This window comes from Oryza glaberrima, chromosome 2 (genome assembly GCF_000147395.1).
Source record: "Oryza glaberrima chromosome 2, OglaRS2, whole genome shotgun sequence".
Taxonomy (NCBI): Eukaryota; Viridiplantae; Streptophyta; class Magnoliopsida; order Poales; family Poaceae; genus Oryza; species Oryza glaberrima.
Window position 1 is genome coordinate 10474526 of NC_068327.1, and position 13237 is coordinate 10487762.

Below are 13237 nucleotides of genomic sequence, written 5' to 3' on the forward strand. Positions count from 1 at the left end.
CTCCTGATCAAGAAACTGCTGCGGCGGCGTCGCAAAGGGTTGTTCCAATAATGGCGCGCCACCAGCTGAGCTAGCCGATGCCATGGCGGACTCCCCTGCTCCGTCAACATATGCATTTTCAGGTGGCTCAGGCACCAAAGTTTCCAAGAACACGTCGTGCACCGGCGGCTCTGTAGCCGGCGCGGCGGCGGAGGCGTGCTCGCCGTTGTCGGAGACGACGAGACCACCGCCGAGGCCAGTGACCATCACCTCGTGATCCTGACCAAGAAACTGCTGCGAAGTCGCGAGGAAATCTCCATGGAAGAGATGCTGTTGCTGCTGCTGGTATGCGTAATCTTGCTGCTGGTATGCGTAATCCTGTTCTTGGTTGATCATTTCCGTATAGAAGTAATCTTGGTCGGTCTGCTCCGCCGCCGCGACGTGATAATCTTGGAAATTCTGCTGCTCCGGTGCACAGTATTCCTGTTCTTGATCGCTCTGCTCCGCCGCCGGCAAGAACTGCTGGTATTCTTGGGTGTAATAAGTGTAAGAATGCGGCGGCGGATGATCGTCAGAGAAGTGTTCGTGCGGTGGTTCGCCGTACGAGGACAACATCGGCAACGGAGGAGCGACGGCGGCGGCGGCGGCGGCGGCGGTCTGGACATGGACGTCGACGAAGACGTAGCCGTCGGGCACGCGCTTGCGCTTCTGGCCGTGGCCGGTGAAGGCGATGCGGCAGGCGGTGTGGGTGGCGGCGACGCGGGAGCCGGCGGGGGGCACGACGGCGAACTCGTGCATCACCCACCCGGTGCTGCCGCTCCGGCACCGCTCGTCGGCGTGGAAGTTGAGGCTGAACTCCTCCCACCGGAACGTCTCGCCGCCGAACACCACCACCGGCTCCTCCTCCCCTCTCGGCCGCTCCGTCCTCTGCTTTATCCACTTGCCGCCGCCGCCGCCGCCGGTGACGGTGCGGCTCACCTGTTGCTGCCGCCGGCCACCATGGCCGTCACCTGCGGGCACTGGCCCGATGAAGTAGGCCTCGTCCTCGCCGCCCCGGCCGTGGCGGTGGAGCAGCGCCCACGGCGGCGCGCTCGCCGGGTCGTCGAGGAAGACGACGCCGTCGACGAGGAGGCGTCGGTGCTGCAAGTAGGGCAGGAGGAAGAAGCAGAGAAGCTGCTCGACGGACGGATTGAACTTGAACCCCGGGGAGAGCCCCTGCGACTCCGCCGCCGTCGCCATTGACGCAGTTACAAATCGCTCCCGCCTAGCTAGCTAGGTTTGTTTTTTTTTTCTTTTTCTTTAGAAAAAAAATCATGGAGAAGAAATAACCGTTATATCGGGAGAGGTTGGACTTTTCATCCCGATTCGGGCTCGACCCCTCGTCGTTCCGACTCCGAAACCGTCCATGGCCCGTACTTTTACATCTCGGTCGTCTCTCATCTCGTCGCCCAGTGAGAGCAGCCCACCCCACGATAGGTGTGGATAGCTTTTTTCGTAATCCTATTTTAGCCTTATACTGCGTTCGTATTTTTTAATATACGATGCCGTTGATTTTTTATATATCTTTGGTTATTTATCTTATTTAAAAAATTATGTGATTATTATTTATTTTACTGTGATTTGATTTATCATCGAAAGTTCTTTAAGCACGATTTAAATATTTTTTATTTGTACAAATATTTTAAAAAAGGATGAATGGGCAAACATTTATAAAAATACAACGGCGTCATATATTTAAACCGGAGGTAATATAAGTTTAGGTTAAAATGAATAAAAAATTAAGCCCACTTTATTTTTGAAATAACTCAATTTTGTAGCCTAAAAATTTAGGCTCTTTACCACCCCTAGCACACGATCAACTGAATACGCACACGTGCGTGTAGCCTCGCGTGGGTTGAGCATAAAACCACAATATATTATTTGGTTGCTCGTATCCACAGGACTCATCTTACTTACCTGTACACTTCGCCATGTTCACTAAAAGATTATTGTTTTAGCTAATCAAAGATATATTAATCAAGGGATTAAAAGATAAAACATTATTAATCAAGAGATTAAAAGATTGCTATGCTTTCATTAATATGCAGAGAAAATAAGTTCAGGGAGAAAACGAGGAGGAGAGAATATATATAATATATATATATTGATGGTTAGAACGAGAAAAAAAATAAAGTTCTACAAAAATAGTATACGTGGGACAATTCTTGGATAAAAATATAATCTTATATTGTCTACATACCGCAGAACGGATAAACCATCGGTCTCAAGTCGAACGACCCCCTAATTTGACCATCAGCCTCAAGATATGTCGCTCACAGTGAATCGGCAACCAGATCAACACGGTGTATGTTCTATTCTGTTTAATTCTCTTATTTGTTTCAATCTTTGTTCGGTTTGCAACCTGCACCAACGATGTATTGATGAGAGTGATCTTTGTTCATAACTATCAAATTTTTTTCATGGATATTGTTAATTAATGCTAATTACATTGATCTAACCGAGAATTGGCCATTCTGATGATAGTTCCTAATTGTTACATATCATAAGCTTAAAACGACGGTTATGCAACTGTTTGCCAATCATAGATGAAGATTTACCAATAGACAGGAATAATGTTATTTTGTCTAGTTTGGTTTCCTTTTAATTTTGGTTGGTGTGTTAGTTTTCATTTGGATTACACTCTTACATAGTGCTAGATTATAATAATTGGCTGTAGCTCTTCTGAGCAAAGGCCGGGATGTTATTTTATTCTATTCTTAAAAAAATCAATTTTTCTTTTCATAGCATCGGCTCCTGCAGTGTGCTCGACAAGGTTCGGCAATGGAAAAGAAGAAAAAAAAGAACATTCATCTTCACTATGTGTCACCTTTGAGAAACGGAAACGCCCATATAAAACAAACCGTGAAGGGGCGGATCTACTTATTAGGTATGGTGGGTCAACTGACACAACTACAACCCGTGTCATCCCAGACTCTCAAGACACCCCTACCCCTTATAGTAGTCATGTGTCATTAAAATTTAGTATAACAAGGTGTGAACATCCAACAGATTAGTACGTCTCTTCATAGCGCATGCACGCCACAAACAATGATCAAACAATGATCGAGACATTTATGTGATTAATTAAATTAAAAATATGATATATGTTGTGTTTGATTACTCTTATCGAGTGAACATCTTTGTTCTCTGTCCCATCTATATTTTAAAGCTGCGTACACTTCGCAAATATTTACAAGAATTTTATATTCCTTCCGCTTCAAGTTACAAGTATGTATGTGCATTTTCCGTAAAAGATCAGTTCCATAAGTGCTTATATACAAGATCATTTTAATATACAAGAATCTTGCACATTTTAAGAACACATGTTACAAGTGTTTATATTTTTGGATCAGAGAGATTAGCATTTTCATATCAATCTTAGGTCTAACAAAAAGGAAACAAAAGTCCATAGGACCCTATACCCAAGCATATTCACATTCCCTCCGACGTCCGGCCCTACATGTCTTCCAATCTTCAACCATTGGAGCATTTAATGATTTGCCATTTTTAAAACGGAATTGTTAAATGGCTGTCGAATGATTTTTAGCCCAAAATCATGCAGATTACTAACCATGGGATTTGCTTTGTGATTCGTGCTCCGGCGACATTAGCTCCCGGCGACACCTTCTCCAACTCTGGCGACCCCGACGACAGCAATGGAATTAGGGTTTAGGGTCCCGGGTTGGGATGGGGGTGGGAGGGGGGTTGGGAGAGGGGGAAGAAGGGGGATCACCGGGCTTAGATGGATGGCCGTGGGAGGCGGCGGCCCGGCGGTGGGTGGTGGACACTGGCGGGCGGCGAGGCGCCGGTGGCGGCGCCGAAGCCGCGGGGATGGAGGAGGGCGGTGGGCCGGCATCGGCGGTGGGGGCAAACGGCTAGGAGACGGCGGATCCGACGGCTAGTGATTAGGAGGCGGTGGCTAGTGGTGGCGGATCCAGCGGCGGGAAGCCGCCGGAGATGGGAAAGACGGCTAGGCAGGGGCACTCACGCCGTTGGTTAGGGAAGAGAGGGGGTAGGGGAGGAGGCCGGCCAGGGGGAGGGGAGGAGGGGGGCTCGCCGGCGCCGTTGGGCTCTTTCGGCCAGCCGGCGAGCCGGGCGGCGGCACGTGGGGTGGCGACGCGTGGGGGCGGCGGCCTAGAATGACGAGGGGAGGTAGAGGAGTTAGGGTTAGAACTGCAGCACGAATCTTAAAGCGATCCAACGGTCTAGAATTCATATGATTTGTGAGGTGTTTTTCTGTCAAATGCCATCTAGACATCCCTTTTTAAAAGGCGATAATGAAAGATTTACTACTGTATGTGAATCAGTATGTATCTATAACATATGAGTAAATTTTTAGTTACCATTTATAAAAGTGGTAAATAGTTAAATACTAGTATGTCTTACGATCAGATTATTACTGCTCGATCGGGTCAGTCACTTTACATCTAAAGAGAATAAAAAGGAAAAAGATAAAAACAGAGTCGGTCACTTTCTCGGTCGGGTTCTCGGGTCACCGTCTCTCCGCCTCTCCCATCCCGAATTCGCCTCTCGCAAAATCCATTCTCCCACGCCCAGATCCACCGCCCCCCGCCTTGCCTCCTCAGCGTCGCCGCGCCAGTGCGCCCCGCCTCGCCGCCGCCCTCCTCCTCCTCGTCGTCAGGGTAAGCCCCCCGCCCGCCTCCTCCGCTCCGAGCTTCCCCGGTTTCCGCTCGAGGTGGTTTCGCCGGACCTCTTGGTTGCCGGTTTCTCTGGATGGGGATCCCGATTTAGTTAGCCATATTCTGCGTTTTGGGGGAACCGGGACGTCGCAAATATTGCTCCTGGATTGGCACCTGTTCTTCCCTTTTTCGCGTTGCGATTTCTTTCTACTAGTATTATTATTCTGTATTACTATTGGTCTGCAGAAGAGGCCCTTGCTGGGGATTTTTTTTTATGGAATATGACGATCGTAGGCATTGTGTTCGTGGCTCAATTTCAAATTCCGAGTAGGAATTGGGCGTTTTTTGTATAGTCGGCAAGTAAGGTAATGGCGGTGGCGACCATTCTGTCTGAAATTGAATACACAGATGTGCTAGTTAGTTTCATGAGATGCAAACGGCATGGATTTGTGGTGCTCCTTGGCGCGCACCCGGATGTTCTAGTTTCATGCCAGTCATGCAGATGCTGCTAAACTACTATGTGCAAGTCAACATCGTATGTGCATCTGTTTTTAAGATTATTTTTGTTAGCCCTAAAAGGTTCAATCCTAGGGTGGTTGATGTAAGCATATTTTGGAAGCATCTGTCTGTTAGCTTACGGGAATCATTAGTCATTACACTTTTTAGAAATGGAGGCTTGTGAAGTATGTGGGAAATATAAAGTTGGTACAGGATAGAGATGGTGCCAAATTCCTTATCTAGAAAGATTTGGTGCCAAATGCCTAAAGCAAGGAGCTGTCACCATGTGTATTTATTTTAGCAACATCTCTCACAGGATTCACAAAAGTGAATATTTTAAAAAACCAAATTTGCATTTTAGTTGGAGAATGGCTTCATCCCTTCACGGCTTCACCTGATGACCAGCTTTGAACCTGGTCTTTTACACTCGGTGAACAAAAAAAACTTATCTTTTACACTTCCTTTGATCATTCTCATGCCCACTAAGCACTGAAATGTTGGAACACCAGTTACCTTATGCCAGAACTGTCAATTGCTGGACTTTTTATTTAGTTTCATTCCTTTTGTCTTTGTTGATGTAAGTCTCACTGAGTCACTGACTCAATGTCAGTGCTTTTTGCTTGTACGAATACACTGGTTAATGATTATAAGACAGATTATCAGATGTAGTGTTTTCTTGTGATTTGTTTGTCACGAATGGAACTCGTTGCATGGGAGAGTCCTGCGTTGAGAAATTACTTTCAGTTGCCAACCAATCATATGAATGCTAGTGTTTACCTGTTTCACCTTGTGCTGAACAGACCAACATAGATACTTCGAACTACCCTAAGGACTTATTTGCCTGCTCTTTAGTTTATTTATTGTTTAACTACCACACTCTCGGTCCAAAGTAGATGGCATTTGAATGTGACCACCTTTGTAGCTTTTTCTTGAGGATTTCAATACTTTCATTTGTTGACACCAGTATCAGTTTTTATGTGCTAATTTTTTCTTAATGTTTCAGTGTTATGTTTTTCATCACTATAAAGTCCAATAAAGTGAAGAGTGACTCTGCATAGCCAGATGGCTGTGGACAGAGATATCTTTGGTATCTCAGGTCCAACATATCTGAATCCTGTTAATTGGTACGTGCTCCTGTTGTGATTACAGTGTTACATGACATTTCCTGGAAAATTTTGTGATTCTTGAATTATTATGTATGTACTATGTAGAGATGCTGCACTTAATCTACGTTTTTAATTTTTATGCACATGCATGCACAGAACTAAATTCTGTTAAATGTCTTAAGGTTTTGGTTGGTTCTTATCTTTTATTTCTATGATAGATAATATTAGGTCATTTAGGCATTTATTATTACAAAAGCTTCTCATGTTAACAAACTTGTCACAGCCATCATTTGTATTTTTTTTGAAGAGGGCATTAGTCATAATTGGTATGTCAATAGTTAAAGAAAAAAATGGCATGTCTTACAATATGATGCATGAAAGTGTGCAGACAATCTTTTTGGAGTTTCATTCATTGTGGATTGAGCTTCATATTTATGTATGTAGTGTTGACAATGAAGCATGAATTTAGGGACTAGTAATCACCTTGATCTTCATCGATGATCAGCAAAACCAGCTGCCTGTTGGAGCTATTGCCACAGAGTGCACATATATGATTATTTTGCTAGGAGTACAGATGTGATGAACAGTTTCCGTAGTGCATTAAATTGGTGGAAGTAACTTTTTCCCTCGTTTATGAACTCTCAAAAGGAACTGTGAGCATAATCGGAGATCTGTGGCTGCATGCTTAGTTCAGGCTGTATATGTTTTGGAGAGGGACCGGCAACTAGGTCGTCAATCTGTTGAAGCCTTGGGACCTCCTTGGTGGGAATTCTTCCATTTTGAGTTGATCCGCAAGCTTGTCGATGATGCTGACTTGTCTATTTTCGGTGCAATATTTGAATTCAATCCTCCTTCAAGTAAAGAATCTTCTGCTGATAATGCACCGAGATTTGTTATTGCCTTCAGAGGCACTATAACTGAGAAGGAAACCATCTCAAGGGATATCGCCCTTGACCTCCACCTTGTCCAAAATGGTCTCCATCGGACCTCAAGATTTACAATTGCAATGCAAGCTGTCCAAAACGTCGCCTCGGTTTTCCCTGGCTCAAACATCTGGCTAGCTGGGCACTCACTGGGCGCAGGTATGGCCATCCTTACTGGAAGAAACATGGTTAAAAAGGGTGTGCTTTTGGAAAGCTATCTCTTCAACCCACCTTTTGTTGCCGCCCCAATCGAGAGGATAAGTGATGAGAGAGTGAAGCATGGTTTCCGCATTGCAAGAAGTGTAATTACTGCTGGATTAGCCATTGCAATGAAAGGAAAAGGCGAGGGGAGCAGCCAGAGGTCTGTTGCAGAAGATTCTTTCCACATTTTGTCATCATGGACGCCATATCTGTTTGTCAATCCAGGAGACCATATCTGTTCAGAGTACATCGGCTACTTCCAGCATCGGAAGAACATGGAGGATCTCGGTGCTGGATTTATCGAGAAGCTCGCAACCCAAAATTCCATAGGAGATCTGTTTTACAAGGCATTAGGATGGGAATCGGAACCACTGCACCTTCTTCCATCTGCAGACTTAATTGTCAACGTAAGCCCTTCACCGGACTTCAAATATGCTCATGGCATCAGCCAGTGGTGGCAGCCTGAGCTGAACTTGCAGTGCAGTAAATATCGGTACTCTGTAGGTGCATGACATTGGAAAAAATGTCTTAGGAGACCCTTCTTACACTTTCGTTTATTCATTGTGGTTCGTTCCACTCTATTGTAGCTGTCAATATGCTGTAATAGATGTTTCTTGAACCTCTGATTCTGTTGACATGAAAAAAACTTGTAATTTCGTGGAGCAACGATCTGTCAGTCTTTACACATATGTTCGTGTTCATGTAGCTCTTCGTTATTTGATCATTTTCTGGTGTTGGGTGAGCATACCTCTCTCTTATGCTCATAAATTGTTTTTTTTTTCCTACTTGGTTTGAACCATATTAACTGTTTTAAATATATAATGTCATTAATGTAGAACTCGCGGCTAAGCTTTTCTTTAAAAGCCAAAGCTACTTTTGAATTTTAAAGTTGATTTTTAAGAATAATCCTAAGTAGAATTTTTACATGGTCTGATAACAATCATGAAAAAAGGGTAGGCAATTGAAGTGGCGAAGAGAATCTACTATAGTTAATTCTAAATTCAAAATCAGTGCAGCTTCTAACAGTATATTGGAAATCTCCTTATAGGAAGCTTCATGAAATATTATCCCTATATTTCCTTTGCTTTCCAAGCCAAAGAAACTTAAAGAAGTGGAAGGGGTCGGAGCTTCTTATATTTGGTATTCGGGGAGGATGGGAGTAGGTTCGAGATGTTTTTTTTAAGAGTAAATTTCAGAAAACTACAACTTTAGTGACAAAACTATTAGTTTGCTGCAACATTAGCGACATGTTTAAGTTTGTTGCAATAATAGCGTGAGAAATTATCATAAAACTACACTTTTACTTTATATGCTACTACAGTACATATAGGTGACAACTGTAGCAGCATATAATGTAAAAGTTGCAGTTTTTTGATAATTTCCCACGCTATTGTTGCAGTAAACTAAAATATGCCGCTAATGTTACAGCAAACTAATAGTTTGTCACTAAAGTTGCAGTTTTCTGAAATTTACTCTTTTTTTTAATGGATCTTGTTAAAAATGCAGAAGGGAGAAAAGGGAAAAAAGAAGGGAGAAAAGGAATAATATGGAAAAAAAGTTGTTAAAAATGACGAAAAATAGGGAAAATAGAAAAAACACATGAGATTTTTTTTCTGGGGGGATCGGAAAAGCATATGGAAAATTTGGGAAAAACAGGAATAATAGGGGTAAAAAAAAAAAAGGAAAACTACGGTGAAAAAAAAAGGTGGGCTGGTCTGCCTGGGCTATGCCAAACGGGCCTTGCAGGCATGGTCCACACGTCGATGTGCCGTGTTTGGGCCAACTGTGGTGAAGTCGTGCCTGGGCTGGCATGCCTTTGTGCGGTCCATTTGGTCACCTATACTCGACCTACAAAGAGCAATGCTTGAGCCAAGCCCCCACGCGCGATGCGCGCATGCTCCGCGTTAGAGATCCCTTCCACAATTCTCGCATGAGTTTGGTGTGGTACCCACTAGCATGCATTAATTGCTATAAAGCAAGCCTCACAGTGAGCCACGTCATCATGTTATTTCAGTCATTGGATCAACATTGTGCCACAAAGATCAACCGTTAGAGGAATAAGTTCACTTGAGGTCCCTCGATTTTTCGCCGAGTTCGGAATTCATCTCTTGAGCGCAAAACCAGATACAACGCATCCCTCAACTTACAAAACCGTACAAATAAGGTCTTAGACAGTATTGTATCCGGTTTTGGCTGACGTGGCCGCATACGTGGCTCCTTTGACTAGGTCATTATCCCACGTGGCATTGACGTAGTGCTTACGTGGCAATTTGATAAAAAAAAATAAAACCATGGGACCCACATGTCAGCTACACAGGAAATAAAAAATGGTGGGACTCCACATGTCATCCTCACTTCTTCCTCTTCTCTCTATCCCCTCTCTCCTTTCTCTTCTTTCTCATCCTTCCTCCTCCCTTCTTCCAGCAACACGCCGCCGCTGGGAACCTGCCTCCGCCGCGAGCGCGTCCCGGGCGTGGTCCTCCTCGAGCTCCGCGAGGCGTGTGGCTGGCGCCGGCGGAGCAAAGTAGTCATCAGGGAGCTCTCGCTTGCCTCCGCGAAGCCCTCGCCTCGCGCCGCCGCCACCACGGCATCGTCGTCCGTGTCCTCCGCCTCGTCGCTACGGGGGAGGAGGAGGAGGAGGGTGGGGGGTGGTGTGCGCGGCGGTGTCGTTGGGGGAGGAGGAGGGTGGCGGGGGTGCAGCCGCTGGTGGAGGCGCTGCCACCGGTGGCGAGAGCGGCGGCGGCGGCGGCGGCGGCGGCGGCGTGGTACGAGGTCAGGCTGCGACGGTGCTCGGGGACAAATTTCAGTTAGTGGGATCCAAACTGAGGATAATTAGGCATTGAATCCTTTATTTGATCATTTACATCAAAATTCAAATCAGATCGACAAGAACAATCAGACAAGGATTCAGGATTTTGCTTTACCTCCCGTAGGAGAGGCGCCGGGAAATTTCTCTGCCAAGGAAAAAGAGATCGAATTATATACATAGACAAACTATAAAATTGATCTATAACTAGGTACTACTATATAAAGGGAAATGTAAAAGGTTTACTAACCATAGTCACCCAAAAAGAAGAACAAAGCGAAAAAAAATTTGAAGAAAAACAGAGACGAAGAAACAAATCGGAGTGAGTTGGTTGTACTGACTGTTGCACTTGCTCAGGGCGGAGAAGTTGCCGCCGCAGGCGGCAGGGAGGGCGGCGACACGGGTGTAGTTGATCTTGATGCCGAAGTCCAGGCCGAGCGCGCCGCAGAGGCAGGCGACGGCGGCCGGGCTACCCAGCGTGCTCTTCACGCCGGCACAGCAGTCCTTGGCCGGTCTCGCCTTGGGGCTCCCCGGCGTGATGTACGTCAGGCACCCCGCCAGCGCCGTGATCGTCTACCCGCAGTCTGACGACGGCCCGCAGCTCCGGCCGCCGCTCCCTCCTCTCCCATCTCCCGTCTGCCGCCGCGCACAGCTCCTCTGGCATCAGCGGCCCGGCTGTCGCCCCCTGCGCTTCTCCCCGCCGGCTGGCCTCCCCGATCGATTTTTGTCGTGCCCCGCCCTTCTCCCCGCCGACCGGCAGCCGCCGCGCTTCTCCCTCTCGGCGCGCCTAGAGAGAGGAGAGGGGAAGAGAGGGGAGATGGGTAGAGAGGAGGAAGAAGACAACGGGTGAGAATGACATGTGGGCCCCACCATTTTTTTATTAATTTGTGTGTGAAACTGACACGTGGGTCCCACGGGGTTTATTGTTTTTACCGAATCGAATTGCCACGTAAGCGCCACGTCGATGCCACGTCAAATGGAGACCGAGTCAAATTAGCCACTTAGGCGCCACGTCAGCCAAAACCGTCTTCCAAACCGCTGAGGGACTTCATCTGCACTGGTTTTGACAATTGAGAGACCCGTTGTATCTGGTTTTCTAGTTGAAGGACGAAAATCGGATCCGTTGACAAGTTAAGGCACCTCAGATGAACTTATTCCACCGTTAGATCTTCATTTCACTACCAGGCCTATATATGAAGGAAAAAGTACACCAAAGGTCCCTCAACTTGTCAACAGGATAAAAAACATCCTTAAACAGCAAAACCAGACATACAGGGTCCTTTAACTATACAAAACCAATCATCAGAGATCCTTCGGCGGTTTTGATCTACGTGGCGGCTGAGTCAGTGTGGGACCCACATGGGCCCCACATATCAGTATGTCTTTTCCCTCCTCTCCCTTTTCTGCTGTTTCTCTCTCACACACACTCTTCTCTCCTACGGCCGACGATGCAGCACGAGAGAAGGGGAGGGCGGCGGCGGGCGAACACGGTGGCGGGCTCGCCCTCCCCGATCTCACTCTCCGGCATGGGGAAGGGGTGGCGCAGGCGGCGGACCGGCGGGAGACCAGCGGCAGGCGGTCGTGGATGCGGCGCTCACGCGAGGCTGGCTGGCCGCGCGGTCGTGGTTGGCAGCGGGTGAGGTGTTGGCGGCGAGCGCACCCGGGAATCGATGGGGCAGAGGCGGCCGCGGTCGTGGCCCGCGAGTCCAGGCAGCTGCGTTCGTTGTGGGGGATTGGATTCGGTCGTCAGCTGCGTTCGTTGCTTTGATGGAACCAAGGCCACGCGATTCCGTTCTGATCGACTTGTTCCATTTCATCTACTGTCTCAATCAGTTCAGTTGTTGAGGCGCATTTGATTTTTGATTTGGGTCGAAAATTTGATGGCTCAATCTGATCTGAGTTTTGGGATGAATGGATGGATGCGTGCAGAGCAACGGAGGACAGGGAGAGGAGGAGATGGTGAGCCAGGGGAGCGCGGGAGGGGGAGTGGCGGCCTCCTCCGGGGTCGTCGTCAACATCACCACCGGGCCCATGACGGAGACGGAGGACGACATGGCCGTCGGCGAGGAGGAGGAGGTGGTGGCGGCGTCGGCGGAGACGGAGGAGCACGTGCAGCGCATCCTCCTCGCCATCGACGCCTTCACTCGCCAGGTCCACCTCTCTCCATTCATTAATTTCGCTATTTGTCATTCTGAATTTTTCATCGATCGATGAGATTGCAATGCCAATGCAGGTGTCGGAGATGCTGGAGACGGGGCATGCGCTGTTCAAGAACCTCGCCGCCGACTTCGAGGACCGCCTCTGCTCGTAAGACCACCATCTATAGCCATGGCCATGGATACACACACCCGCTAATAAAATAATTGGTTTGGTTGGTTGCTTGATGACGAGCAGCATAATCAATCGATGCAATCTGGTTTGTTTGTGAATTTGGCGTGTGCAGGATCCACAAGGAGAGGAGAGGGTGGAGAGGTGGGAGGACGAGATCCGGGAGCTGCGCGCCCATGACGCCGCCAATGAGCAGGCACGCTCCCTCCGCCGCCACCGCTCTCGTCTGCCGACGTCGCACCGTTCCAGCCCGTCGACGCCGCACCGCTCTCGCCCGCCGATGCCGCCTCTCCGCAACAGTGCTCGCCCGCCACCGTCGCCGCTTCGCCTGCTCTGGCCACCATTCTGGTGCGGCGACGGCTCCTTCCCCAGCGGCGACGGTGCCCGGTTGAAGAGGTGCCCCTTGGGCCGCCCTGCGCCGTCGCCTCCGGCCGGCTTGCCTAGTCGCCAGAAGATAACAGTAGAGTGAGAGAGAGAGAGAGAGAGGAGATAGGGAGAGGGTGATGACGTGGCCAGCTGATATGTGGGGCCCATGTGGGTCCCACACTGACTCAGCCGCCACGTAGATCAAAACCGGGATCAAAACCGTCGAAGAGCCCCTATTAACCGGTTTTATATAGTTAAGGGATCCAACATATCTAGTTTTGTGGTTCAAGGATGTTTTTTATCCCGTTGCCAAGTTGAGGGACCTTCGGTGTACTTTTTCCATATATGAAA

General features: G+C 47.8%; 1 protein-coding gene and 2 pseudogenes across 1 annotated transcript; 2 read left to right on the forward strand and 1 right to left on the reverse strand.

Annotated features, from left to right (window-relative positions):
• The first annotated feature begins 4490 nt into the window (after nucleotides 1–4490).
• Nucleotides 4491–8073, forward strand: LOC127764591 (GDSL esterase/lipase At4g10955-like). The gene is made up of 3 exons (XM_052289487.1): nucleotides 4491–4661; nucleotides 6160–6280; nucleotides 6911–8073. Exons 2-3 carry the CDS (start codon nucleotides 6219–6221, stop codon nucleotides 7896–7898), a joined length of 1050 nt encoding a protein of 349 aa, XP_052145447.1. The 5' UTR covers nucleotides 4491–4661; nucleotides 6160–6218; the 3' UTR covers nucleotides 7899–8073.
• A 1992-nt stretch (nucleotides 8074–10065) lies between these two features.
• Nucleotides 10066–11720, reverse strand: LOC127762479 (non-specific lipid transfer protein-like 1; annotated as a pseudogene).
• A 391-nt stretch (nucleotides 11721–12111) lies between these two features.
• Nucleotides 12112–12989, forward strand: LOC127762480 (uncharacterized; annotated as a pseudogene).
• Nucleotides 12990–13237: the final 248 nt, after the last annotated feature.

Bases quoted from the DNA above. Each gene is read 5' to 3' on its own strand.
- LOC127764591 (XM_052289487.1), top strand. From the start codon at position 6,219: ATGGCTGTGGACAGAGATATCTTTGGTATCTCAGGTCCAACATATCTG. The intron at 6,281-6,910 runs GTACGTGCTCCT...AACTCTCAAAAG, and splicing joins TATCTGAATCCTGTTAATTG to GAACTGTGAGCATAATCGGA.